The sequence below is a fragment of the Diorhabda carinulata genome, chromosome 12 (genome assembly GCF_026250575.1).
Source record: "Diorhabda carinulata isolate Delta chromosome 12, icDioCari1.1, whole genome shotgun sequence".
Taxonomy (NCBI): domain Eukaryota; kingdom Metazoa; phylum Arthropoda; class Insecta; order Coleoptera; family Chrysomelidae; genus Diorhabda; species Diorhabda carinulata.
The window spans coordinates 112,715-140,207 of record NC_079471.1 but is presented as its reverse complement, the minus strand read 5'-3'; the positions used below and the strand labels follow the sequence as shown (position 1 = coordinate 140,207).

The window sequence follows — 27,493 nt, the reverse complement described above, 5'->3', positions numbered from 1 at the left end:
TTCAATTTCCTCCTTTAATCTGGTCAATTATTTATAAACCAGGCTTTTTAGTCTTACGTATCAATTCAATACGACCAAGATTGTTCCGTACTTTATACATTTATATTCTTATATTGTGAGAAAATCTTTCCGATTAAAAAGTTGAAAAATTTTAGGTTGAATAAAAAAAAGATAATAATGAGGTTGTTTTTCAAAGGTACACCACTGTTATAGCGGGGATAAAACGTCAAGTCAAGTTGCAGCAACAAATATTACGAACTCATCGTCAGTCGGTCCGATTCCAAGTTAATAAACTGACCAGTTTGAGTTTTGAGTAGTCGAGTGAGTGTGTCGAGGTGCGCGCGTCTCACGAAAGTTTCCTTCTATTGTTTTGTGTCGTATGAAATCAAGGTACATAATATAATATTATGCAAATCTACGTACGTATTTAATATATGTACTTAATTTAAAAGTGCAAGTGATTGATGCAACTGTAAGGAATTTCTCGGTTCGAGGCAGAATACCAGAGGATTACTTAACGTTCGACCGGTAATGAAATCAAAAGTGATTTTTTAATTGCACGCGCGCGGTCTCGATATTTTTAGTTTTCCGTCATATTATTTTAATCCGTGGAAGATCGATATATCGATTATTATGTACATATTTCTATTACTTAGACCATATCTCACACTATATAGATCGTATTTACAAAAAATTACATTTAAACTTCTCTAGTCTCAATTGAAATTTTGTAATAATTTCTATTCAAATCATCTCAGTCGTTCATTAATTAGAATTTAGTCATTTCTTTGTTTATTCTGTAATTTATGAATATACTTTTCCATTTAAAGAAGAAAATGGGTATTTCCAAGAAACATTCGTTGTCTGTCTATGTCGTCATGGAATTTTCCAGTAAAATTAAATCTTGTACTGTCAGTGATGTGAAATATTGAAACCTAACCTAACCAAATATATTTCGTATTTATATAACAATTTTTCATCCCTTTTTAAAATTGCAATGTCCGCACATGCATTTATCAACGTATTGAAATATATACGGGATGGACACAATATCAAATATACTCTTGCGGGTTATCTACGTTCAGAATTACTTAATTTTTTCGAAAATTGTCATAAACTTTCTTATTTCGTTAATTTCTGTATCAATCTGTATCTCCGGGTCCTTGAAACACCATTACGACCATTATAATATACCAGTTTTGAAAATTATTGCGACTATAATGAAATGACACAAACAAAATGGCTGAAACAGCGATCGAGCTATATCAAAGTATCTGAAGATAAACATCGAAACGTTTAAATGACGATACGTTACAATTTATCTGGGACACATCGTACTTAGGGTAGAAAACTCAAAGATGAATCACTTTAATGTATTGGTTGACCCCATTTTACTCATTGATCTTGTACCAGCTTCATGATTCCTCGCTCATAAAATTTCTGATCTCTATTAGCAGGTCATCGTCATTTGTGAACGTTTGATAAGGGCTCGGCCCACAAAAGCTCCATTAGTGTCCCACGAGTTATTAAAGATGTGTGAGGAAGACTAAACCTTTCCGATTTAATAATTCTGGCCGTTTTTCTTTGATAGCTTCATCCAGTTTCATCAGATTTGATCATTCAGTACCTTGGAAGCAGCTTAAAAAACACAACTCCTTCGTAATCCAACCAAATCGACGTCCAGAGTTTTTTTTGTCGTTTTTTATCTTTCGATGTGGTTTGTGCTGGTTCCTAGTGTTTGTTCCACGATCGTTTTCGAACTATGTTACTGTACAAGATCCATTTTTCATCATCAGCGATGATTCATTTCAAGAAAGGTTCAATTTCGTTTCGTTTAAGGTGCGTATCGTAAATATCTTGAATGTACTTCTTTTAATTCGGGAGGTACCCAAATATCAAGCCTCCCAACTCGCCCAAGACATCATTTCGAGTGTTTTTGAATTGTTTTTTACTATATATGTAGCCTCAACCTTCGCAACTTTTCAATTATGATTCCGTACTGGAGAAAAAATCTCCAGTACGGATTTTTTTACAACAATTCTGACACGTGCACCATAAACATATTTCGCATTGTTGTTGCTTGTTTCTAAAGTTACGTCAATGTATAAACAGTATCACGTGACAAACGTCAAAGTACAGTACAAAATAGAGCAACGCTATCTATCGGTAAATAGCTAAAGTACTTAGTTACGATCTTTACAGAACCATGATAAAGGAATCGAATTGGAGAGGTTGATTAATATTTGAAATTGTATTTTGGAAGTGGATAAATAAAAAGTAGAAGAATAATTTGATGATATTATATATAATGTGTAATATCTAAATCGTATAGTTGTGTCCTCCATATAGTATGTATGGTTGCATTAATATATTATATTAGTGATAAAATAATTTATTAAAAACACGTACGAATTAAAATTTAAATTATAATAATATTACACGATTAGATTTACAATTAGAATTTTTTATTTCATTATAACGTATAATTATTTCTCATATACAATTATGCAAAAACATTCGTTTCCTCAAACATTAGCAAACCAAAACGATTTTTTTGTTGTTTGTTCCCCGAGTATATTACATGGAAAGAAATCAAGGTACCAGAATACGAGAAAAAGTTATCGACAAAGAGTCGACCGATGGATTTTGTAAGTTTTGCATCGTTAAAAAAATAATTGGCGAAAGATAATTAAGAATTTGATTTAAGATTCATTTCGAATCGAACTGCAAATTTGGATTCACGACATATATGAATATTTCTACAACAATTGTCTAATATATACAAAAAATAATACAAAAATTTGTACCGGAATAATCGAGTATGTGAAAAAATACTAAAGTTAAAATCTGTGAATATAATTATTAATTGTAAACTGAATACATTCGTAAAAATGTACTAAAACGTGCTTAGATATAATTAGACAACCTGGAACGTTGTTTATCTTAATTTTGCATTCTCAAAATTATGTTCGCGAGCTTAAATTTGTTTTTATTACAAAAATCTGTAAATTATCTAAAATATGAACTAGTTTCGTTATTCATATATTCATTTAAATTGTCACAATATTGATAAGCAGAAATTTTTTAATTATTGCACATAAAATATACGTTTTTTTATTAAAAAATATTATGTACGTCTAATTAATCGCGGCTGTTTCTTCAGCAATATTTTCGCATTGACCAACTCTTGGTTTCTAATTAATTAATACGCGGTTGCTACATAAAAAAAACTACAAAAACAGAACTTCCGCTTAACTTTTATTTAAGGTAGTTCGTGTTCTATAGTACCACCGATCGGTTAACGACGATTTTTAAATTTGAATGTTAATTCACTTCAGTATAACAAAAATCCCCTGTATATAATCCAATATTTGATGATTCGATGATTATGGGGGTTGTTCGCTATGTAAAATAAAAAATTATCTTTTGCAATGGAAAAACCTTTCGTAGAAAACGTCCGTTGTATTCGATATTGTCGTTATGTGTGGAATAATACGTTTTGTCATTAATTTCGATAGATTAAAATAGAAATGTACGTTTCTATTCGATTTATCTTATCGTCCGTTCCCCTCGTAGATAGTTATTCGATTTATCTTATCGTCCGCTCCCCTCGTAGATAGTTATTCGATTTATCTTATCGTCCGCTCCCCTCGTAGATAGTTATTCGATTTATCTTATCGTCCGTTCCTCGTAGATAGTTATCCACCTGTATAAAATCGGTCAGACTTGGTCCGAGCTCGGTAATTTCAAATCTATTACCAAGCTGGTGCAGTGGTAAAGTGTTACAAGTTCATTTTACGAAGTGTTACACATTCATAGAAAGTGAGAGCTTTCCAATGACATAATTCCTTGTCCAGTTTTATAAATAACCGGTTTCGGTTAGATAATTTTTATTTTTTTATGTAATTCGGATGGAAAAAGTTGACGTATATATCTTTCACGTATTTTAAAATTAATTAATAATCGATAAAACACTTCGTCCGTCCGTTCGTCTGTGGCGGTCGAATGTTTTGTAATTTTTGGTAAAGTACGTCGAATGAATACTAATATAGTAAAATATTATCGAATAAAATTTAGTGTTGTCAAAACAGGTTTTCATTCCCTAAATCGGCTCTGTTACTTTCTCTCTCCGTATCTAATTAACATATCTACATTAATTGAATCGTAACTTATGAATATTTCGTCAAACGCTTCGAGGACTTCTCAATTTATACATATGAATCTACTTTTTTGCTGTTGCTGCTATTTCCCTTGACCTAACTACAACGTACAATGTTGGATACTACTTCTGTCACGATCGCACAGACTCTTGACCACCGACGAGGTCGACTACTTTACTGAAAAAGCATATTCGTCATAGGGGTACAGTCAAACATTATACGCGATGTTTTATACGACCTGAAAAACAATGTATTTATTCAATTAAAATAATTACCTCGAGCGATATTAATATTTTGCATAATTATCGTGTAAATAATTGTTTGTCTTTACAACTAATTAATCATTTCTGACGAAAATAAAAATACGTTAATAGTGGCTGGTAATTCGATTTTTAAGAAATTGAAATACTTTCGGCCCATGAATCTAATAAATTCCAACTTAATTTTTTTCTCGATTTGTATCCTTAATAATTGATTTAAGACATACCCCTAAACGATTTCTTTTTATATCGTCTGTTAAAAATAAAATTTATCGGCTCAAAATCTTATAGAGTCAATCTAACGATTGTTGAGCGCTGCGTCATCACTAATTGAATTTATCACAGACGTGTTATAATCTACTGTCTTTATTTCACGCGCACTGAGTTTATCAAACCGAAATAGGAACGAACGTCTTCGGAAATCGCCTCCTCTCTCGCATGCTATGCGTTAGACAAAGAAAGTGGATGTGAGTTTGTCTGAGCTTTTGACAGACGGTACTGTTCTCGCCATAGACGTTCCTTTGTGTTACGGAGAATGTATTTTTAATTGAGAAAAAAAATTTTTCGTTTTTTTTTTGCGGAATTTCATAGTGTATTAATATTAGAAAGTGTGAATATTATTATTAAAGTAAGTAAATGTATTATTATGAATAAAGTTTTGCCCTAGCATGATATTTTTGTAATTTTAACAGCATATAAACAACTATGCTTTGTTAATTTACACAACAAATTGGAGACTTGTTCTCTTGTTCACGAAATTTTCTAAATAATTTCCATGCAAAAATGCCTGCTATGTTTTCGTGTCAAATTTCATATCAGACACGCTGCAATATTTTCGTAAAAAAAATACATGTAGAAATCGCTTCGTGTCTTCTGGATTTTAGTCAAAAATCAAAGCGTAAGCTTTGTGTAGATGAAATGGTTTACTGTTTGTAAAATATTCAGAGACATATTTCCGTTCACAGCTAGCCAATGGAGATTATCCCCCGATACACGTATTCGCTCTCCCTCAATAAATATCTTAATTAATAATATTTAGTGTTTAAACTTTTCCACCGCCGCCACTGGTAGAAAAACTCGGCGAAATTGAACCGTATCGTTACAGTGATGACGCGGCGCTCAACAATCGTTAGATTGACTGTAAAATTAAAGGCGTTAGATGAAAAACGAAGTATATATACGAGGTATTTACCTTTATAAAATACATGAATTAAATATGAATATTTTTTTACTAGTAATTGATCAACGACACTTGACGCAAATTTAAATAGTTTGTTAAAGTACGTCTGGTATTCTGTCTGTCAATTTATATCTTAGAATCGTTTAAAACATATTATGGTATTAATAATTTTATTAAATAATTGCTTAAATAGCGTGAAACGTGAACGAGTTAGAGTAGATAAATTCTGTTTATAGTAATACCTCGAATTCGAAAGATAAATGCAGAATTTTCTTGTGTGATTAACTTAAATCCACTGTATAATTTGTTAGGTTAGGTTTAATATATATACAATTAGCATTGAATTCCTAGACACCTTGTATAACAAAAATAATAGTCATAACTAAAATTTTGAGAAAACTCTGCATTGTTCTAGAGTAGTTAAAAGTTGTGTAAAGCATTACCACGTATGTTTTTTTTTCTTTTTCAGTATAAAGTTAATCATTTCAAGTAGCTACGATGTGTAATAATAAGTGATCGGTGAAAGTTTACGAGAATTTTACTAAAAATAATAGCGACTATAGAATAATACGTCATAAGAACAATGTTGATTACGTAAGTATGATCTTATATCTTGCAATATATGTATGAGTATACAGTGTGTCCACGTAAGTTGGCGGCATATGGGACTTAACTTTTTTATTATTAATTTTACGAAAAAAAGTTATTCTTTATAAATCGTTGTGCGTGGTCCGAAACCTAATATTCAATCATAAGATGTTAAAGTTTTTCAGTCGTATACGAGGTTTGTCGAAAAATTTGATTTTTGCTCTAAAGTGGTTTTTTTTTTGACAATTTTCTCGGTGTTTACATTTGAAATTTAAGTTTGCACATTAATGCATAATTAATTTATGATAATTGTTTTTAAAAAGTTTATTTAGAATTGTTTAATCAAATTTATAATTAATAAATGCATTATTGTGCAAACTTAAATTTCCAACTTAATCGAAGAGAAATTGTATTTTTTTAATGTAAATAAACAATTTGAAAGCTATTTTTAATTCTAAATTTTCGATATTGAGCAATACTCACATTTTTCGACAAACCTCGTATACGACTTGAAAACTTTAACATCTGATGATTGATTATTAGGTTTTGGACCATTTAGAACTTTTTATAAAGAATATTTTTTTTCCGTAAAATTAATAATAAAAAAGTTATGTCCCATATGCAGAAAAATTACGTGGACACACTGTATATAATACAACAGCTGTTCTGTGGATAGACACCCGTTGCTAAATTAGAATTTGAAAAATTCTAATAATTGACGACATAATTTTTTCTTCTTTCGCACTTTTGGTTGCTTCGAACAAATAAAAAAAATATATCGAACGAATGATTTGTAATGCAAATTATTACTACCAGTAATTGTAATAGTATTCATTAAAAAAAATGCACAAGGTTATTTACACTTTTCCCATTCATCATTCAATAAATAATTACCATTAATACAGAAGTCATAACGATTCTTATTTATATATTTAATGGAAATTATATTTTCTGATAATTGTTAATTAAATTTTGATAAAATTGCAGTACCTACCACGTATCACCACGAATTTTTTTGTTCCATTAAAATCTGATACGTTAAAAATTCATTAAATTTCAAGTACACCATTTTTTTTTTTTATAAAATATCCACCAATTAAATCAATTTTTGTCCGCCAAAGAAAAATAATGACGTAACGGTTTGTTTACTTAACACGTTATTTACAATAACAAATTAATAACAAACATTTTTTTAATCTCTAATCAATGTTATTCTGATTTATTAATTATTATGTAGGTATTTTTAAAAAATGCAATATCAAAGAGACATATTTATGTAGAAATGAAGCGTTTTTTTGGTTATTTCAAAAATTACCTACGTACTACTTTGGATTTAAAAGTTATTTGACCGTGTATTGTTCTGTTGACTATTTCATCTTTTACGAATCGGTGAGTATGAATAAAAAATTTAAAATTGTAGCCACAAATTCAAAAAACAAACGAGAAACTGTCCTACGACCAATTTCAAAGTAATTTTCAAAAAGGGCGATAATTGAACTAATTAATTTAACAAGTCGACCTCGTCGATACATATTTTTGGTCAATAAAATGTTGAATAATTCATAAAAATACTTTGAAATATAAGTAAACGCACTTGACCTAAAAAAACAAAATTTCAATTTTTATTATTGATTATATTCGTTCAGGATTTTTGGTAATTTATTACGAATTAATATTTTTCTAGTTTTTAATATAATTTGTACATTTTAAACATACGTTTAAATAGAATCATTAATTCGATAGTCGTTATATTAAATTTGTTTCTATTCACAAATTTTTCGTTAACGAAAACGTGTTTTTACTCAAATCGTCAGGTTTTCCCCGCGCGTCACTCCTAATTAGAAAAATATATTCAAAGTTCAATATAATTGTGACTAATATTGAAATTTATCAAGTTTTTTAGTTTTGACGTCATCAAATAATTCGTTACCATCTTGATGTATCTTGATTTTAAATTCGTTGTTAACAGTAAAAAATAAAAAAGATTATAACGGAAAATAAAATAAAATATTCGATATATCGAGTGAATCTCTAATTATTGATAAAATTTATACAAATTTGGAGTAGTTTTTTCAAAATTTGTTACATATTTGATTGATTGTTACATCGAGTGTCTATAGATAAAGTTTTTTTCGAAACTTTGTACTTTTATCATTAAATTTTGGCGTTTTACAAAGATAAGTTTGTAGATACCGAAGTCGACGGACAAAATTCCAAATAATCAATCAAAAAACGTCCAATAAATATAAACATTTTTGATTTCATCTCAATAAGTACGAACGAATTTTGTTTTAATAAATTTTGTATCGGGAATCGTTAAATATGAATTAAATCAGTCGCATTGCATAATAATAAAATTACGAAGTGAAACTTGGGATCGATGTCAAGGATAAGTCTTCTTCTTTAACTAACTTTAAAAACCGAACCCACTAAAAATCTTTAATACAAATACAAAAAAAGTTTATTGATATTGAATTTTATATATAATCATTAATTTTTGGTTTTATTTTTCGCTCATTCTTCAATATTTCAACTAGAAATCTACACCAGAAGATACGTTGAAAAACGTCCGATTCGATGTTAACTACTCACAAACTTTACTTTGAATTATAACCTCAAATATTTTGTTTTCGGTATAAATAAGCATTCAAACTGATATTCAATATAATTCATTAATAAAAATCGATTATAAGTTTAAACGATCGAACTTCTTCTTGTAAGGGATACTCGAATATGTTTAGGTCGCCCGGTATACTAGGAATCGATATTACATAACTAAACAAGTTATTTTATTTCCTGAATATTTTACGCGTGTCGTCGATTTTTTTTATTATTCAGTTAACGTCACCGCAAGTCTAAAATTATCATTAATACAAAAAATTTAATTGAGTTTGCGTCGGAACGCGCCGCTTCTATTTTTATTCGGCTACAACTCCAAAGTTTAGTATGAGAAAAAAAATAAAAAACAACGGTGACGTTTAAAAAACAATTATAATCATCTAGACTATCATTAATATATTCGATTACTTCCTAGCACTACAAGTGACATCAATTACATTTTGTTGTAAAGTAGATAATTAATTTGTATTATTGGGCAGTCACAGTTGCCATTGTCATGTAACTGGGGACGGGTGGTCAAGTGGATTTTAGTTAATAGTGTTTTATTTTTATTCGTCAACTTCCATGTTATCTTGGAAAAACTTTATGAATGTTGTGTTCAGATTGTTGGGTATTTATAGTACGGCAATAAGCATGTAAGTACGAAAATTGGATTACGATTACAATAACTTTTTAATCTGAATCTTATTTTGAGAATAAAAAGTTCTGATCCCCTCAGTGTTCCTCCAGTTGTTTGGCATTACAAAACATGAAAATGGCATCATGGAAAGAATAAGTTACAACAACCAATGGATCCTGGAAGTGCAGAATGAGTTGTTTGTATAACACTAACTAAAAAATGAATAAAACAATAAACACCAGATGAAAATGAAATGTATATTTGTAATAAAACAAACGATGTTATAAATAATAGATTAGATTCAATTTCAATAATAGCTGATAGCCTACAAGTATCGATTGCAATATAACAAAACTGATTAACATTTATTATTCAAAAAGTAAACTTTTGCTTAACTTACATTCCCATCTCTATATTCAATATTCCGAAGGAAAGTAATAATATATTTGGATTATAAGATGTAGAAACTCTTGATTATAATAAAATTTGTTATCAAGTGTGTTTAAAATTTTAATAAGTGTCATAACAATATAAGGAGTGTTATGTACGAATAGCCTGCATAATAATAAATCGACACTATGAACGTCACGTCAATAACATAAATAATATCCAAGGATGATGATTCTATTATTTTCACTGTTAATTTAAAATGTAGAAAAGACTTCTTCGTCGTTATATTCAAACTTATTTAAATGTCGAATTTAAGAAGTTGAATTCACGATAAACAACGATACATTACGAAGCTATAATTTGGTATAAATCCATTATTTCAAATATTAATTTCCTCGAGCCATCGGTTATTATTTCTTATCGATTTTTATTATATACACTGACAACACTGTCATTTTGATGGTCTATTTTTTAAGGGCGTGTACTTAGGGTTGCCAACTTCTTTTACAAGAAATATTCGGGTCGATATTTTTTAAAAACTTCATCGCAAAAAGTAAATACGAGACAATTTAATAATAAATGATTCCACTTTTGGCCAGTACCCGTTTCAAGAAAGTTTTGGCTTTTAATATTTTTTCATAAATTTGTTATTTCTGAATATAAATCAATCATACCAATATCGAGTCTATACAAATTTAGATTATATCTATAGTTTTCTCAAAATGATCAAATGTAATCTAATAGTTCGATGACGCGAAAAAAGGTTATATTTTGAGAACGCACCCACTCGCATGTCTGTCAATGAGTGACAGTCTTTAATATTTGACATTGACAGATTTGTTTCGAAGCTCTCAACGGAGTATAATTTCACGTTTGATAATTAAATTTGCATATTTTGCAATCGAGAATATATACACGAAGATCTATAAATTATATTCTATAGCTGCTGTTAAGCGAGTTGAAATTATTATCATGCAAAGATTATTTATGTGCAGGAGACATTGGATTTGATCCGGATTTACAAGAGACATACTTTCGTTTTCTAAAATTAAATGATAAAATTTTTTTATTATCATATATTTTTCCAATATGTGTATTGTTTATCAATCGATAACCCGATTGCGAATTTATTCACAACTTAAAAGTCCAAGAGTCAATGAACGGAAAATATAGAATTTTGTACCAATATAATAATGTTTTGCGGTTTGAAGTATCGGCAATCTCGTGGTTTTATAGGATAGAATAATGATGAAACTTGAACATTTTCATGAAGTTTGTGAACGGATTTTTCGTAAAACTGCAAATAATGAATGAAAGTTTCATAAACGTTCTCTCAACATACAAATTAAACTACAAAATCTGATGAAATGAACGTGAATACGATTTTTGTAATGGCAAATATCCTTTTTTGTTTCGTGATTAATGTTGGCTCTATACCGAAATCAGTGTCATAAAAAAGTTTTTGTTTGTGTTATTTTTCAGAAATTATACGGTAATTAGTATTAATATCCCAAAAGCCACGTACTTTCATTTTATTCCTTATGAAAACGTCTATAAGAATGTTTGTTTATAAAAAATAATCCAACACCTCAATATTGAAAGGACTTATAGAACCGTTTATAAGAATTTTTCGTCTTACAATCGAATACCGAATCAGATTACTTTATAAACACCCTGTAACATGTTTCTACGTGAACAAATTCTACTAAATTGTAATCATCACGACAGCTCCAAAGTACAAATGTTTCGTTAACACACTTTAGTTATTTTTAGTATAAAATTAACGTGGAAACTAATATGACAGGTACTCGATACTAATTAGCTTAATTATTGTGTATTATATTTTCCAGGATATAAAAGTACATTGTTAGTTTATACATTGGTATTGATTCCTCATTTACTTCATTATCCATTAAATAAATCAAGAATTATAAATCGAATATAAAGCATCATTACAAACAATTATTTACATGAAACGCTATTAGATTAAAGTGGTTTCAGAAGACACTTTGTTTTGTTTTTCTACTACGAAATCAAAAATTAATTAACGTATACTTTCATTGTAAATAGTTTCGAGAATTTTGCTACGGGTTATATTGGTTATTTCTTTCACATTTTCTTTGAAATATCTGTAGTATATTATTTGAATATTACACCAATAAATAATATTCAAAAATAGTTCCGAGAAGACGATTAGTAGTCATTTCCTGTTCGCTACAACGAAATATAGAAATAAAAATACTAACAATAATATAATCGTCGGGCAAATTGTTTAATAAACATCGTACACGCAATTCAATTCGTGTCTAGATTAAATCTAGGACAGGTGACCTACTTAAAAGGCAACATCGTTAACTAATACAATGTCAATCTATACGATATTTTTTTTATTGTGTATGATTTTTTAAACTGTTAATTTCATCTCTCTACATTTTTTTTTCACGCCGATTTTTAGACAAAATTCTTCTGTATATAACTGTATAGAATTGGAACTCCATCTATTTACGAATAGAAACAACAACGTTATTTATTCTATGTTTAATTACATTTATCTTGAAATTACTGAACTGAATTGTAGCAGCGTAAAGTTATCCGAATCGAACTAATTTTGTTGAAAAATTTGTTGCCAAATAAGCAATTAAGAAGTATGCAACTAATTCTTGTCCTTGAAAAAGCCAATGAGACACTTTGGTTTGAACTTTTCAACAGGACTGGGCCAACGACGTCGCGTCTAGAAATTTCTAGAAAATGTTACTTTGTGATTCGTTCGAAGAGTAAAGTCGAACTTCGCATTCTAGAATATTAAAAGTTGATGAAATGGATACAAATAGAATCAAAATTAATTGTGCATACTACCTAAAAAATGGTTATAGAATAATAGAACTAAATTGGACAAGGGATTCAAGACGAAAATGTCTAAGAGGCAAATGACATCGGTTTCGTGCAATTTTTATTGCGTGCAAGTTGCAATCTAGTTACTTTTGGCTTAGCAGATCAGCTAACTTTTGTAAAACTTTGTTATTTTCATCGTTAAGCTAGGTACAAAATATTAGATAAAATTTGAGGTTAGGATTTTGTTTACAGAGACTTGCATGCAATTTGTTGCACGTTGTATTGCATCATGTCAAGAGGTCTTGTTATTTTATTTAGTATTTACGAGAACAATTCCGTTTCTAACTATATATTTTTTAAAAACTATTTCGCAATTACCAAATTAATGGTAAACATTTTTTTATTTTAACGTGACATCACAATTTTATTTCAGTTAATTTGCAGAATATGTTTATTTTTTTACTATTGACACTATTGATATAATAAGTGATCGTATGGTATTATATAATTATATAAAAAATTATTATGCTATAGTAGAATTTACAAATAATAGCCGATCATTAAAATATACTTAAATGCCAATAATAAAATCGATATTTCTATATGACTGTTTAATTCGCCATCATTAAATTGCAAGTCAGTTTTTTTTTTAATATCTTCTAATTTTCACATCAAGCGGAATCTGAACTGATAAAGTTTTTGTAATATATGCAATACTCCTATTATTATGAACAGTTTCTATAAGTAGAAGTAAAACAGAATTACAACTATTTCTCTATCCTCAGAAATTTCAGCTCGGTTCTGCGCATTCTCAAGCATGCGCAGTATAGATAAATTGTCCCGAACGAGAGAGAAGTTGTTCCCATAGCAACTGTCCATTTAGGAGTATTACATTTATGGTTTTTGTACATTAAATCATTTTTAAAACCATTGTGTTGAACTTTAGTATATTTATAGCAACTCGAACATGCTTCTATTGTTGTTGGTCAAGAATAATCCACAATTAGATATTAGAGTCTCCATAATGGGGGGTATGAAAACTTATAAGATCAGTTAAGAAGGTAAAATACGTTTTGTTACAAAAAATTAATGTCATAGCATCCTGTTCCTATTGATTTCGATAATTAAAGGAATCGAAACGTTTCCTGTAATATATAATATAGTGTATAGATATGATACTACAATGAATATGACAATCAGAAGTCAATTAAATTAACGCAATCATTGTTTGTTATTTTGTTATATCTTATCTAAAAAGTCCTTTCAGATAATAATAACAAAAAGGTGTGCGAATTATTGTTAGAGAAGAAATAGAGGCTTTCGATTATTAGGTTATGTGAAATATTCCGCAGCAGCAAATTTATTCGAAAAGTTGAAATATTATTTTTTATTATTTGTTACAGTGAAAGTGCGACAATGGGTGATCGGGTAGAACCACAAGCTCCAGGGCCTGATTTAGTTGGTGTTAATGTCGAAAGACCCCCATTAGTGCATCAACACTCAACAATATGGAATAGGAGACAGAACGCAGTCAGTGTTCGACACGCCTACAAACACTACGGCTCCAAAAAGAAACCAAATAATGTACTTAGTGACTTGAACATGACCGTTGGCAAGGGAACTATGTGAGTATTGGGTATTTATGAAATTTTTCGTCTGATATCAAAATGGGATTTATTAATTCGGTGTTTTAAACGGCGCGGCGGAACTAAATTTGAATTATGTATTCACGCATCATAAGTATATGATTTGACACGGTTTCTAAACTAATTCACAGAAAATCTCATTTTTGTAATTAAAAATTTTATAGTTGTTTATTCAAATACTTCTCCTGTTGCAAATATTTGACTTAAATTTAATATTTCTTCTGCGAAGATATTAAAATAAGTAATGTTTCAAAATAATTATTTAATGTGTTTACATTTCCGTCGGTTATTTATCGCCCAAAGGATTTCAACAAAAATTACTGAAATTACTCAAATTGAGCATATTAATAACATAATAACAAATATCAAAAAGAGATAAAAATCAGCCAAAGACTTACCAAAAGTAACATATACATGTGGAAGTACTATATAAAATCTAGCGAGAGCTATACTAGTATCGACTCTTCTAATTGGTACTCAAACCAGACTTATGACAAAGAAATTCCATCTCGAGCAGAAATAGAGAAATCCTACCGCCGCCCATTCATAGCATGCATAACGTGCTGCCTACATTTAGGGGCATCACTCTTTCCATCCTAAATATATCTCGCTAATGCTAAAAGTTTTTTAATTGACTAAATTTGTGTAAATAGACCAAATAAAGTTTTACGTAAATAATATGATTGTAATTTAATTAAACTAAGAAGCTTAAGTTTTATTCTCAAAACGCATTATGTTATGAGATCTCATTACGTGCATGTTATTGTCAAATGTCATTGACAATGCGATTTTTGACGTTTACAGACATGGGCGTAGAAAAAATATTTTTCGTAGGTAATTAAATTAACATAGTGGTTTAGACATCTTGAAAGAATGAATGACAAAGGAACGCAGTATAGGAGAAGATGATTATGAATTGAAAAATCGATATAACGATATTAACAATGAATAAAAAAATAAATTATTGCCGATTTATATATATATATATATATATATATATATATATATATAATTTGCACATTTCCATATTTCAGATATGGTTTATTAGGAGCATCAGGTTGTGGTAAAACGACGCTTCTTTCCTGTATTGTCGGAAGGAGACGATTGAATACTGGGGAAATTTGGGTTTTGGGAGGAAAACCAGGTAATATTTTTTACAGTTTTCTTATACAACCAGCCCCTGCTAATAATTGTATTAATTCGGCAAAGTAGTTACATACAATTAATAAAGAAACTGTGTAAGTAATACAGACATCAAATTCCCATACAGGTTCGTGATACGAATAATCTGTAACGTTTTTTTTTGAGATATGTCAATTCAGAAATTTATATTCTTTTAAACACCTTGTATATAGATGTTAATTTTAAGGTACAAGAGGTTCGGGTGTACCTGGTAAACGAGTCGGATACATGCCTCAAGAAATCGCGCTCTACGGAGAATTCACGATCAAAGAAACTATGATGTATTTCGGATGGATCTTCGGTATGGAATCCAAGGAAATTTATGAAAGACTGCAGTTTCTACTTAACTTTTTGGATTTACCTAGTCAAAATCGGATGGTTAAAAATCTTAGGTGAGTAGATTTATAAAAATATATTACTCAATACCTATAACTGATTAAGTTACGTTCTATCGATGTATTTTGTGTTGCCTACTATCCCGGCGATTGAAGTAGTATTTTATTATTACTGGTTGCGTGTTTTTAATTTTGAATAGTTTGTAAATTGTATTTTATCATTATAGATATCCAGATTTTACAAACTAAATAATTATTGTTCCTTATATTCAACTATACACTAAATCGCTGTTTATATTTATATAATATTAACTTTTATTTGTCAGTGGTGGTCAACAACGAAGAGTATCATTCGCAGTAGCTTTAATGCACGATCCTGAACTTTTAATCCTTGACGAACCAACGGTAGGTGTGGATCCTTTGCTTAGACAAAGTATATGGAATCACCTTGTACATATTACGAAAGATGGTAATAAAACTGTTATAATTACTACACATTATATAGAAGAGGCCCGACAAGCACATACGGTAAATAACACGATGAGAAAACTTCTAATTAGAATATTGTTAAAAATATTTTTTTTTTGTTGTAGATTGGCCTAATGAGAAGCGGTCGACTTTTGGCAGAAGAATCTCCGCAAGTTTTATTAACTATGTATCAATGTACTTCATTAGAAGATGTATTTTTGAAATTGTCCAGAAAACAAGTTCAAGTAGGAGCAACTGATAACGAAGAACAGAATATGGCGAATAACATTAGTTTGGCTACATTAAATTGGTCGAAAAAAGAAGCCATATCAGTGACGGAAGAAAGCGGTGTAGTAGGATTGAACTTCCATCAAAGTAAAGAAGTTTTAGTTACCGACTCGAACGGGCACGTAGATGTGAGATTAGTTCAAAATCTTTTGTTCGATTATTTAATGGAATTTATTTTTTTAGGGAGCGAGAACTCCCTCTGCAACTCAAGGTATTAAAGAAGCGTGCGACGATTGTGGAAATTGTTCCGAATTTACGACAACCGGAAAAATTCGAGCTCTCCTTCAGAAAAACTTTTTAAGAATGTGGAGGAACGTAGGGGTGATGCTGTTCATTTTTGCCTTACCTGTGATGCAAGTTATTCTCTTCTGTTTGGCTATCGGAGGAGATCCCAAAGGACTCAAGTTAGCTATCGTTAATCACGAAAAGAATTATACTAATTTGACCTATCAGGTAAAAAGAATAGTTTGTGGTGGAATGAATTTGTTGGTATCACAACATTTTTACTTTTATAGGAATGTAATTGGGAACGGAAATGTTCATTTTCTAATTTAAGTTGTCGATATATAGACGCAATAAACTCATCGACAATAATCAAACAATATTATCGAACGCCGGAAGAAGCTAAAGATGCCGTTAGGATGGGGGATGCGTGGGGAGCTTTATACTTCACCGAGAACTTTACCGACGCTTTGGTAGCTAGAATGGCTTTAGGAAAAGACGCCGATGAGGAAACGTTGGACCAAAGCGAAGTCAGAGTCTGGTTGGACATGTCTAGTAAGAATTTAAATTATATATAAAAGGGATTTCGGTAAATTTTAACATTGAAAATATTCGCAGATCAACAAATCGGCATAATTCTTCAAAGGGATCTTCAATTATCATTCCAAAATTTCACGAAAGACATATTTAGAGATTGTGATTATAATGAACAATTGGCAGAAATACCGATTTCGTTTAAGGAACCGATCTACGGATCGAATCAACCATCTTTTACAGATTTCGTAGCACCCGGTGTTATTTTAACGTAAGTAATCTGCAATTTATTTTCTTATTTACAACTTGAGTCACACAAATCACTACATATTATAGTCTCGTAAATAATAATTATTTTTTTTTAATTCGCAGAATCGTTTTCTTTTTGGCTGTGGCGTTAACGTCGTCCGCTTTGATTATTGAAAGAATGGAAGGATTATTGGATAGATCGTGGGTGGCAGGTAACATATATATAAATAAAAAATGAGTTTTTATTCAATTTTTTTATCGATTTATTGTATTTTAGGTGTAACTCCAGGCGAGATACTCTTCTCTCACGTTATAACACAATTCGTTGTGATGTGCGGACAAACGGCTCTAGTTTTAATCTTTATGATTCTCGTGTTCCAAGTAGAATGTAGGGGTGATATTATAACTGTAGTTTTCATTACTATTCTTCAAGGACTATGCGGAATGTGTTTCGGTTTCGTAATATCCGCGATATGTGAACTCGAACGAAACGCAATTCAATTAGCTTTGGGTAGTTTTTATCCAACTTTATTACTTAGCGGCGTCATATGGCCGATAGAAGGTATGCCTACAATTCTCAGATACATATCCACTTTTCTACCTCTGACCTTAGCTACGACGTCGTTGAGGTCTATGATGACAAGAGGATGGTCCATAGTAGAACCCGACGTATACTACGGATTTATCGCTACTATAGTTTGGATAATCTTATTTTTAACGATTAGTTTAGTTGTATTGAGAGCGAAGAGGGGTTGAAAACTGATTAAATTAAGTAGAAGTGACAAATTTTATTCATCAGATAATTCGGTAATGAAACAAAATCACAAAATGATTTCAAATTGTCCATTTATAACCAGTAAAACTCAAATTTGATCGGTTTCGAACGCTTTATTTATATTAGCAACTTGCCTCTTGTTTAAATGTTTTTAGGGTACCATTTAGTTTTTAATTTTTTGTATTATTTTTTACTTAATGCACGTACCGTCTTACAATAAATAAATTTATACTGGTATAACGATAAAAATACTGCTCATATAATATAAAAATAGGAAAATAATTATTTCTAAATTAACCGAAATGGCCATTGCAAACAAGAAATATGGTAAGCAGCGAAAAATCGGTACTTGAATATAAATGTTAAGAATCTAATATTTTCTGTCCGAGATTCAGGTTGTTTTTAAACTGTTGACTATTTTTTTTAATATCGATGTAAGATGTACGGTTTGCATAGATAATACATGTGCTCAAGTTTAATTTACATATTTAAGTGGTATTGTGATGTATGTTTTGTTATATAGTAGGTATAATAAAATTTTACCCAAAAAAATTTGTTTTATTATAATCCAACCTTTTGCCATCTTTTTTTCAATTTCATGATTCCTCGCTCATAAAATTTCTGGTCCCTATCAGCAGGTCATCGTCATTTGTTAACGTTTGACCATTCAAAGAATTCTGTAAACTTGGAAATAAATGTACCTGATAAGGGCTCGGCCTAGCCAAGCTCCAATAGTTTCCTTGCATCATCATAGTGGAACACTAAACCTTTCCGATTTGACAATTCTGGCGGTTTTTCAGAAGAAAAAATCTCCAGAATTTTTTATAACAATTCTGACACGTGCACCATAAATATTTTTCACATTGTTGTTTCTTGCTTCTAAAGTTACGTCAATGTAAACAGTATCACGTGACAAACGTCAAAGTACAACATTAGCAAAAGTTATTTAAAAAATAAAACAACGCTATCTATCGGTAAAAAGCTAAAGTACTTAGATTTCAACTATTGCTATATAAATATGACAGTTTGCAGCCCAATTATTTCGCATGGGAGGAGGAAAATGATGGAGCTAAAATTGCGGAAAAAGAAAAACAAAAAAAACTCAATCACTTCTATATTTATTATCCTCTAAAAACCAATCCCTTTTACTTAATACTTTATCGTGCCAAAAATTTATCAAATCCTCCAATTTTCCCGCGCTGCCGCCATATTCTTCTGGCAAAATTTCTTTATCGACGAACGTATGTAAACTTTTCAAACCGTTGGTATGCACTTTAGTACTTTTCTTCATACTATCGGTCATAAAAGATTTGAAAATATTCAGAATGACATTCAAATATCCGGGCGAATTTATAAATTCGTAACTTTTTGAAGCGATATGATAATGCTGCCACGCGGCTACGGCTCTTTTAACGATGTTCGGAGTAAGAGCTTTCGCGTGCCAAAAAGTCACTCCGTTCATATCAAATACAGATATTAATCCAAAAATCTGCGCAATTTCAAATTCGAATAAAGCGGCTACGTCCAAAATCATGTGATCAACTTTAAATATGGTCTCTTGGGAGTGGATTTTGGGATTGTGAGCGGCCGTTCTTATAATAACAACCATTTGATTCTTATACAACTGCTTTAACGGAACGAATACTCCCAATTTAATTATTTCTTCTAGTTCGGGTAGTTTTGGATCTCGATTCGTAAACCAAATAGCATTATCTCTTCGTAAATTATAATAGTTTATCAACCTAACTTTTGCATCTTCTATGTTGAATTTAGATAACCTTAGAAACGGTATGATGTAACTGGAAAATATAGAAAATTGTTATTTACGAGATGAAAATATGTGATATTTCGTATTAAACACATAACTAATTATATTGTTTTGGATATTGACATAGTGAGGTACATGATGTAAATACTACAAGGTGTGTTGTTGCGCAGCCGGATAGCCACAGCCAATAAGAGGCCTTTCCCATTATCGGCCATATTGTTCTTCTGGCCAATCAATTCAATGCGGGAATTTGAATCTTGAGCGTTGAGTTTGAGAATGTGATACTTAACTATGAAAAATTCATTATTATTATTAATTACATGTAGTCTTTACATCATGGTAAAGTAGTAGGCAAGGAGATTTTTCATTACGAGAATCTGGCTACGAACGAATAATTGACAAAAGGAGTATTACATATTATATTGTTATATACAATGGTGAAATAAATTTTATAATTCAATATAAAAGTTGAAAATACTTATTGTAGTTTTTTTTAATTAAATTAAGCTTTATTTCTACTTTTCTTATACTCTATTAAGACGAAAAAGAAAAAAATCTCGATGTCGAGAATCGATAAAATATTCTACCAAAATCAAAACATTTGGAATGAAAAAACCGTTTATAATTCTGAACAAACATGTATAAATTTAGCTTAAACATAGAATAAAGATAAATGATAAATGACCTTACTTTTCAGTATTATAAAACACAATAAAATATATTTTTGGAAACACTTACCGAGGTTCTAAACGTGCATTCAAATTAGGTTTTTCTTCTATTAACCATCTGGTAATTTCTTTCATACCATTTTCTCTGTTTTCTTTAGTTTCGTTGATATTTTCTTCGGCGAATTTCTGTATTTCCGCATCAAATTCCATTTCACATTTCTCTGACATTGTTGTTGAAATACCGAGTGTTGATTGACTACTTAAACTTTTTATTCCACAAAGATAAGGTTTATAATAAAAATAGTAGACAGTTAATTATAGATAAATTAACGATAGTATGTAGATTATTGCTAGTATTCAAGTTTATGTTTATGTTTGACCTTTCATCTCTGATTCATTATAGATAACCTAGAAAATACATAGCAACGAATTTTACAAAACGTCCTTGGAATCCACTATTTACATACAAACTTAAATAAAAGCATAAACTGTTTAAAGTACCTACAACGTCCAAGAAACTTGATAGTATTTGTTTTTGAGACGATAAGTTGGTCATTTTGATTGTATCTGTATCTAATGAAGATCGAGTTTTTTTTTAATATAGAAACTGGTAAATCACGTTCGAGAAGTTTTGTTTAAAAATCGGGAATTTTGAAACTTTTCAAACAATCGATTTTCCTAAATATTCAAGTCATTGCTAAATTTGTTACAATTCATAATATCATTGGATTATGCTGATATGCAAGATTTTTTGGGAGATAACAACATCAAATATCTTATCATTCTCCAGATTCAATATAATTTGAATAAAATTGTTAATTTTTATCAATTATATTGGTTTTTTCAAATTTTGTCAAGTTAATTTCTTGCCAAATGAAAAAAAATTACAAATACAAGCAAATAGATAATAGAAATCTGAATAATATCCACTCAGACGTGAAATACATTAAATATATATAAATACATTAAAGTTAGAAAATAGTAGTGAAATAACTTTTATATTTACTCACACATGATACGAAATCAGACAGAAATTGAATATCGAAAAATAGCGTTAAAACGTAAATAGAGGTAAGAATTTGTAATTGAAATTAAACGATTTCACTTCGTAGTCACATTTTTTTCAATACGTTTACAGGTGACTGTTGTGTTGATTTCGTTATTATCAGAATGCAATGTAGGTGACGCCCCGACTTGATCTGTCGTTATCGCACCATTTCCGTACATTTATTCATGACCAATAAATAAAAAATGATAGCATATTATAGAACGAGGAATCTTTTTTTCATTTTAATTCATCTTGACTTATAGATTCAGCTTTTACTATGTTACAGTTCCTACTGATTAGGCAACACACAATTAGAGTACGACAAATAGGTTCTATAATTAATAGAAAGTTGATACATAAACTGTTGTAGATTTCGGAAAAAACTTTTTTTTTTATATAGTAGGATATCGTTTTTGGTTTTAATAAATTTTATAAGTTATTAAACTAACGACGAGGCTCGTTATTTGATCTCGAAACAGGTTTGGTATTATATTGTATATGTATTATATTGGTATTATATTGAAAATGAATGAAAATATTAGTGAGCGGTTTTGGTAGTTTTCTAATAATAAAAAAAAACTTGAAATTAACTCGTTAATATCTAGTACTCATCTGAAAGATTAGGGTATTATTAAATTAAGCTTATTCAGGTACATGGAAGTTACAAATGTTTTTAATCTTAAGTGATAACATGATTTGTGATGAATTAGGGCTTTAATATTTTTTTTAGTTGTTATTATTCAATCTTATTTTATAACTCCACTCGTTTTTGTTACGTAATTTAATACGAATCAACTTAATATCAACAATTTCTGATCAACCTTGAACAGATACAATTAGTAGATATAACCATTCGTAAAGTGAGATGCATAGTTAAACGTTCGAAGATTGATGAATTAGTGACATGTATTTGTTGAATTGTAGCTTATAAGAAGAAGAAAAAAATATGGAGGCACCTAAAATTGAAAAGTTGGAAGAGCTTATTCTCAAACACTTGGACGTAAACAAGAAGATAATAGATACGAAAATTAGTAGATTAACGGCACCTGGCGAAAACTTTGGAAGTGAAATGTTAAAAGTTGACCTTCGACTTAAAAACAAAGAAGGTATAGAAGACGATTTGAGTGTTGTAGCAAAACTTATACCTGAAAATGAATTTGCGCGAGTAATTTTTAATGTACAAGTCTCCTTTAACATGGAAAAAGAATTTTATAATACTGTTGTTCCGACACTACAACAGTTTCAACGTAACCAAGGAATTTTCGATGTTGTTGATTTCTTCCCTAATTTTTACGGCGCTAGAAATAATCTTAAAGAGGGATCGGATGTTGTCGATGAAAACGCCGTTATCATTTTGGAAAATTTAAAAGTAAAAGGTAATTTCTTCTAATAAAATTAATACTAATTGTTTTGAAGTGAACACATGAGGTTTTTAGATTAGATTTTTAAATTATTTTTGATATAATATAAACTGATACACTAAAATAGGTCAATGAAAAATCGATATTTTATTTATTTAGCTAAAATATCGAGGTATTTTATTGGTTTTATAGTCTTTCAGGATTCTTAATGCAAAAAATCTTATTTTCATGTGACATTTAATATATTTATCTACGCCTTAAATATATCAAGGATATATTTAATAAAATGAATATAAATTTTACCGTAGAATCTTATTATTATATGTAATTATTCAAAAATAACAACAATTAAGTAACTCAGTCTATTTGCAATTAAATTTTAATTTATTCAGATATGAATAACAATCGTAATATATAATAAACGATAGTGAGTAAATTATATTATATATTTGGTTCTTTTAGTTCATTTTTTTTATTATAAAAATATATTTTTGTTCATTTTGTTCAAGGTTACGAAAATGTGCAACGAAACACCGGATTCGATCTCCCGACGGCGAAATTAATTTTAAAACATTTAGCGCAATTTCATGCTGTTCCGATAGCGTTGAAACAAAAAAGTCCTGAAATATTCGAAAATAAAGTGAAGGCTTTTATGGCATGTATGCATCCCCCCGCACAACGTCCACCAGTCGAACACATATTGCAAATTATCTTTAATATTTTACGAGAATCCGATTCATGTAGACATCTCGTACAAAAAATGGAAAAGTCCGCGGAGAAATTCGGCAAACCGTGCGATGAATTTAAAGAACCTTTCGCTACATTAAGTCATAAGGATTTGTGGGTTAATAATATTATGATTAAATTCAATAATAGATCGCAACCTGTAGCTTGCAAATTTCTCGATTTTCAAGTTTATACTTACGATTCCCCCGCGGCAGATTTATTTTTCTTCTTATTCTCGAGCATTCAAATGGACGTTTTGAAAGAAAACTTGGAAAACTTATTGAAATACTATCACCAACATTTTCAAGATACTCTGAAATCTCTAAATTGCGATCTTAATTTTTCTTACGGAAAATTATTAGAAGAAATGTCTTTTAGTTCGAAATGGGAACTTTCCCATACCGCTTTTATGTATATGGTAATAATAAATGGTCCAAAAGGCGGTTTTCCAATGCCCAAAGATAAGGAAAGTGCCTCTGATTTACCAATCGTCATTGAACAAACTACCAAAGATAGAATAAGATGGATATGCGAGGAATGCGAACGAAGAGGTTGGCTCAATTTTTAAATTGTAATATTTTGTTTTTTTTTTTTTAGATAAGAATCAATTGCACCAAAACTCATTATAACTAGCATAACGCTCCGTTTGTCTTAGCACAACATTATGTCTATTAATTCGATTAATTATACAAATTATACGAAACTAATAAAGAGATTTTGTTTTGGTATAATATTTTATAAATCATTACAATCGTTTCTATAAAAGTACACATTTTGCATAATAATTTTGTTTTATTTACAATTTGATGCGACAACTTAAAATTGCTCGAGTTATTTTTAAATTTCCCGCGCGCGAAATTAGCATGGATATGAACCTTAGATCGAAACATCTTTTTTTTTGGTACGTAGCCAGTCCGAGAGATGTCAAATTTTTTATACAGAGCGGCAGATCTATCGAGTATATAATCTTTGGAGGCGACAAACAAACAAAAGATTGGCAACCCGGTATATTGTATTGCAACGTCGTCGCAAATGTTGCTTCATTTGGATATTTAATTAGAATATTGTGTAACATTCGTTTTGTATAAAATTCAAATTCAAAGCGCGACCTTGACCTAACGATATCCATATTGAAGCGCCTAATAACGTATTAGTTTGTGTCGGAAATCGTGTATATTAACAAATACAAAATGACGGTACCTAAAATAGAAAAACTGAACGAATTGTTAATTTCGTATTTGGGAAATGGCAAAGCGATACTGGACACTAAAATCACCCGACTCACAGCACCGGGAGAAAATTTCGGTAGCGAAATTCTGGAAGTGGAAGTTATTATAAAAGAGGAAGTTAAGGAGGTAGAAAAAATAAATGTCGTCGTTAAACTTATTCCCGAAAGTGAATTCGCGAGAACGGTTATTATGAATGCGGCCGTTTCCTTTAAAGTCGAAAAAGGATTTTATGATAGCGTTATACCGACACTGCAAGCTTTCCAAAGAAATGAAGGACTCGAAACGGTTATCGATTGTTTTCCACAATTTTACTGCGCTAGAAATAACTTGCGAAATGAATGCGATATTGTCGATGCCGACGCTGTACTGGTATTGGAAAATTTAAAAGTAAAAGGTACAAATTTAAATACATATTTAATTTTTTTCATTTTATTCATTAGTTTGTTTTTTAATTCAGGTTACAAAAACGTTTGTAGGAACGTGGGATTCGATCTTCCGACCGCAAAATTAATTTTGAAATATTTGGCCCAATTCCACGCAGTACCGATAGCGTTAAAACGAAAAGATCCAAAAACGTTCGAAAATAATATTAAGGCGTATACGCTAGTCTCGTTTCCACCACCGCCACGTCCTCCAATCGACCAATTTATGCAACTTATCTACATGATAATGAGAGAATCGGATAAATGTAAATATCTCGTACCTAAAATGCGGAAATCGGCTTCGAAATATCGTACTCCGCGAACAAATTTAAGGGAACCGTTTACCACATTAAGTCATCAAGATTTTTGGATTAATAATATCATGGTCAAGTTCGATTGCGACAATCGTCCAGTCGCTTGCAAGTTTCTCGATTTTCAAATTTGTAATTACGATTCTCCAGCCGCGGATTTATTCTTCTTTCTATTTACGAGCGTTCGAATGGACGTTTTGAAAAATAATTTGAATAATTTGATAAAATACTATTTACTTCAATTTCAAAAAACTTTAGAAAGTCTTAATTGCGATTTGAAATTTACTTACGAGAATTTATTGGAAGAAATATCGTCGATCACCGAATGGGAACTAGCTCATACTATTTTTATGTACGCCATGATAATAAATAGCCCAAAAGGCGGTTATCCTTTACCTAACGATAAAAACAAAGATTTAAAATTGACGGAAATACCGATTCCAGACACCACCAAAGAAAGGATATGGTGGATATGCGAGGAATGCGAAAAAAGGGGCTGGCTTCATTTTTAAAATTTAAATTTAATAATTGGATATGGTATTTAAATCAATATGTAAAATAAATGACGAAATAACAACGTTTTCTCGTTTAATGTAAAGACGATGTATTGTATTTTCTACGAGGCATATTTTTTAAGTAAGTACCGTTTTGCGATTCCGCCGCCGCAATCCCAAGGTCGGCGTTCCGCACCTACATCTCTTGTCTACGCACCGACGCCATTACAGTTTGATTCTTCGTTGTGTGTACGTTGTTTACCGAGTGTTTAAGATGCCTCCGACAATAGCGAGTCCCGCCGATTGTTATACGATTTCTTAGTGCTAAAGGCGTAAAACCGATCGACATTCATCGTGAGATCTGTCAAGTTTACGGACAAAACATTATGAGTGATCATCACCCGAAAAAGTGAAGAAATCCAGAACAAAAGACGTGGCAAGTTGAGTGAGGGTATCGTTCTGCTGCACGTGGCTAATCGGACCAAAGATCTCATCAAATCTTTTCAATGGGAAACTCTAGATCTGGCATGATCTGGCGCCCGACGACTACCATTTGTTCCTGCACTCGGGGTCCTGGGCGGTCAGCGTCTTCAAGACGATAACAAAGTCAAAACAGTTGTGATACAGTGGTTAACAAGCCAGGCGGCAGAATTTAATGAGGAGGCCCCAATATTAACGGAAATTATGTAGAAAGGTAGATTAAGGTACAGGCTTTCATGTAAAAATAAAATTATCGCGATATCTTTGCACTTCTTTTTTTAATTTACTTAAAAAATATGCCTCGTATGAAAAAAAAATATTTTTTGTATCTCGTTATGAGATCAAAGTGAATAACGCACTTCTAAAAAAGATTAAAGCGTATCAAATGTAGAAAAGTTATTTATTTTTTAGCCGCTTTATAAAGACAAACGAGAGAGAAACTAGAAAAACATACAAAGGACAAAAAAAAAGTCTAAATTCCAAATTTTACTTACTGCGAGATAATTCAACCATATGTATGAATATAAAATAGAAAATACGTGATTTTTTTTCTGTTTTATATGTTAGTAAATAAGCCGATACATTAGAATTTATTAATTTTATGTTTATGGACTCTTAATTTCGAGACGTGACCCGTAC

At 30.5% G+C, this 27,493-nt stretch overlaps 3 protein-coding genes and 1 long non-coding RNA gene across 16 annotated transcripts in view; 2 read left to right on the top strand and 2 right to left on the bottom strand.

Moving 5' to 3' along the window:
* LOC130900009 (ABC transporter G family member 23) overlaps positions 1 to 18,899 on the top strand; it is a 33,094-nt gene extending 14,195 nt beyond the window's left edge. Inside the window, exons 1-12 of one of the 10 annotated variants that reach the window (XM_057810310.1) lie at positions 245 to 390; positions 6,070 to 6,194; positions 14,052 to 14,273; positions 15,329 to 15,438; positions 15,664 to 15,868; positions 16,138 to 16,339; positions 16,405 to 16,695; positions 16,751 to 17,020; positions 17,083 to 17,344; positions 17,408 to 17,594; positions 17,696 to 17,784; positions 17,850 to 18,899. In XM_057810310.1, the coding sequence (XP_057666293.1) occupies positions 6,184 to 6,194; positions 14,052 to 14,273; positions 15,329 to 15,438; positions 15,664 to 15,868; positions 16,138 to 16,339; positions 16,405 to 16,695; positions 16,751 to 17,020; positions 17,083 to 17,344; positions 17,408 to 17,594; positions 17,696 to 17,784; positions 17,850 to 18,328 (2,328 nt within the window). In that variant the 5' untranslated portion in view covers positions 245 to 390; positions 6,070 to 6,183 and the 3' untranslated portion in view covers positions 18,329 to 18,899. Of the gene's footprint in view, positions 1 to 244; positions 529 to 4,807; positions 5,049 to 5,494; positions 5,701 to 6,069; positions 6,195 to 8,933; positions 9,443 to 14,051; positions 14,274 to 15,328; positions 15,439 to 15,663; positions 15,869 to 16,137; positions 16,340 to 16,404; positions 16,696 to 16,750; positions 17,021 to 17,082; positions 17,345 to 17,407; positions 17,595 to 17,695; positions 17,785 to 17,849 lie in introns of those variants that run through there. The other 9 variants (XM_057810305.1, XM_057810307.1, XM_057810309.1 and 6 more) reach the window with 9 other exon arrangements.
* LOC130900029 (uncharacterized) lies at positions 8,006 to 10,406 on the bottom strand. Its single transcript, XR_009060125.1, has 2 exons — positions 9,827 to 10,406; positions 8,006 to 9,638 (listed from the first exon to the last, which is right to left on the bottom strand). It is a non-coding gene; the product is annotated as an uncharacterized LOC130900029 (long non-coding RNA).
* Positions 18,900 to 19,448: 549 nt separating the features above from the next.
* LOC130900006 (retinol-binding protein pinta-like) lies at positions 19,449 to 27,423 on the bottom strand. 4 transcript variants are annotated; one of them, XM_057810297.1, is made up of 4 exons: positions 27,349 to 27,423; positions 26,171 to 26,276; positions 20,854 to 21,191; positions 19,449 to 20,146 (listed from the first exon to the last, which is right to left on the bottom strand). In XM_057810297.1, the coding sequence occupies exons 3-4, from the start codon at positions 21,009 to 21,011 to the stop codon at positions 19,450 to 19,452; spliced, it is 855 nt and encodes a 284-aa protein (XP_057666280.1). In that variant the 5' UTR covers positions 21,012 to 21,191; positions 26,171 to 26,276; positions 27,349 to 27,423; the 3' UTR covers position 19,449. The 4 variants fall into 4 exon arrangements, with proteins under 4 accessions (XP_057666280.1, XP_057666282.1, XP_057666281.1 ...); XM_057810299.1 differs by having other exon boundaries at positions 20,854 to 21,048; positions 27,349 to 27,388; XM_057810298.1 differs by lacking the exons at positions 26,171 to 26,276; positions 27,349 to 27,423 and adding an exon at positions 21,794 to 21,973.
* LOC130900252 (uncharacterized) lies at positions 22,520 to 26,457 on the top strand. The gene is made up of 4 exons (XM_057810756.1): positions 22,520 to 23,207; positions 23,702 to 24,483; positions 25,073 to 25,541; positions 25,605 to 26,457. The coding sequence occupies exons 1-4, from the start codon at positions 22,778 to 22,780 to the stop codon at positions 26,390 to 26,392; spliced, it is 2,469 nt and encodes an 822-aa protein (XP_057666739.1). The 5' UTR covers positions 22,520 to 22,777; the 3' UTR covers positions 26,393 to 26,457.
* Positions 27,424 to 27,493: the final 70 nt, after the last annotated feature.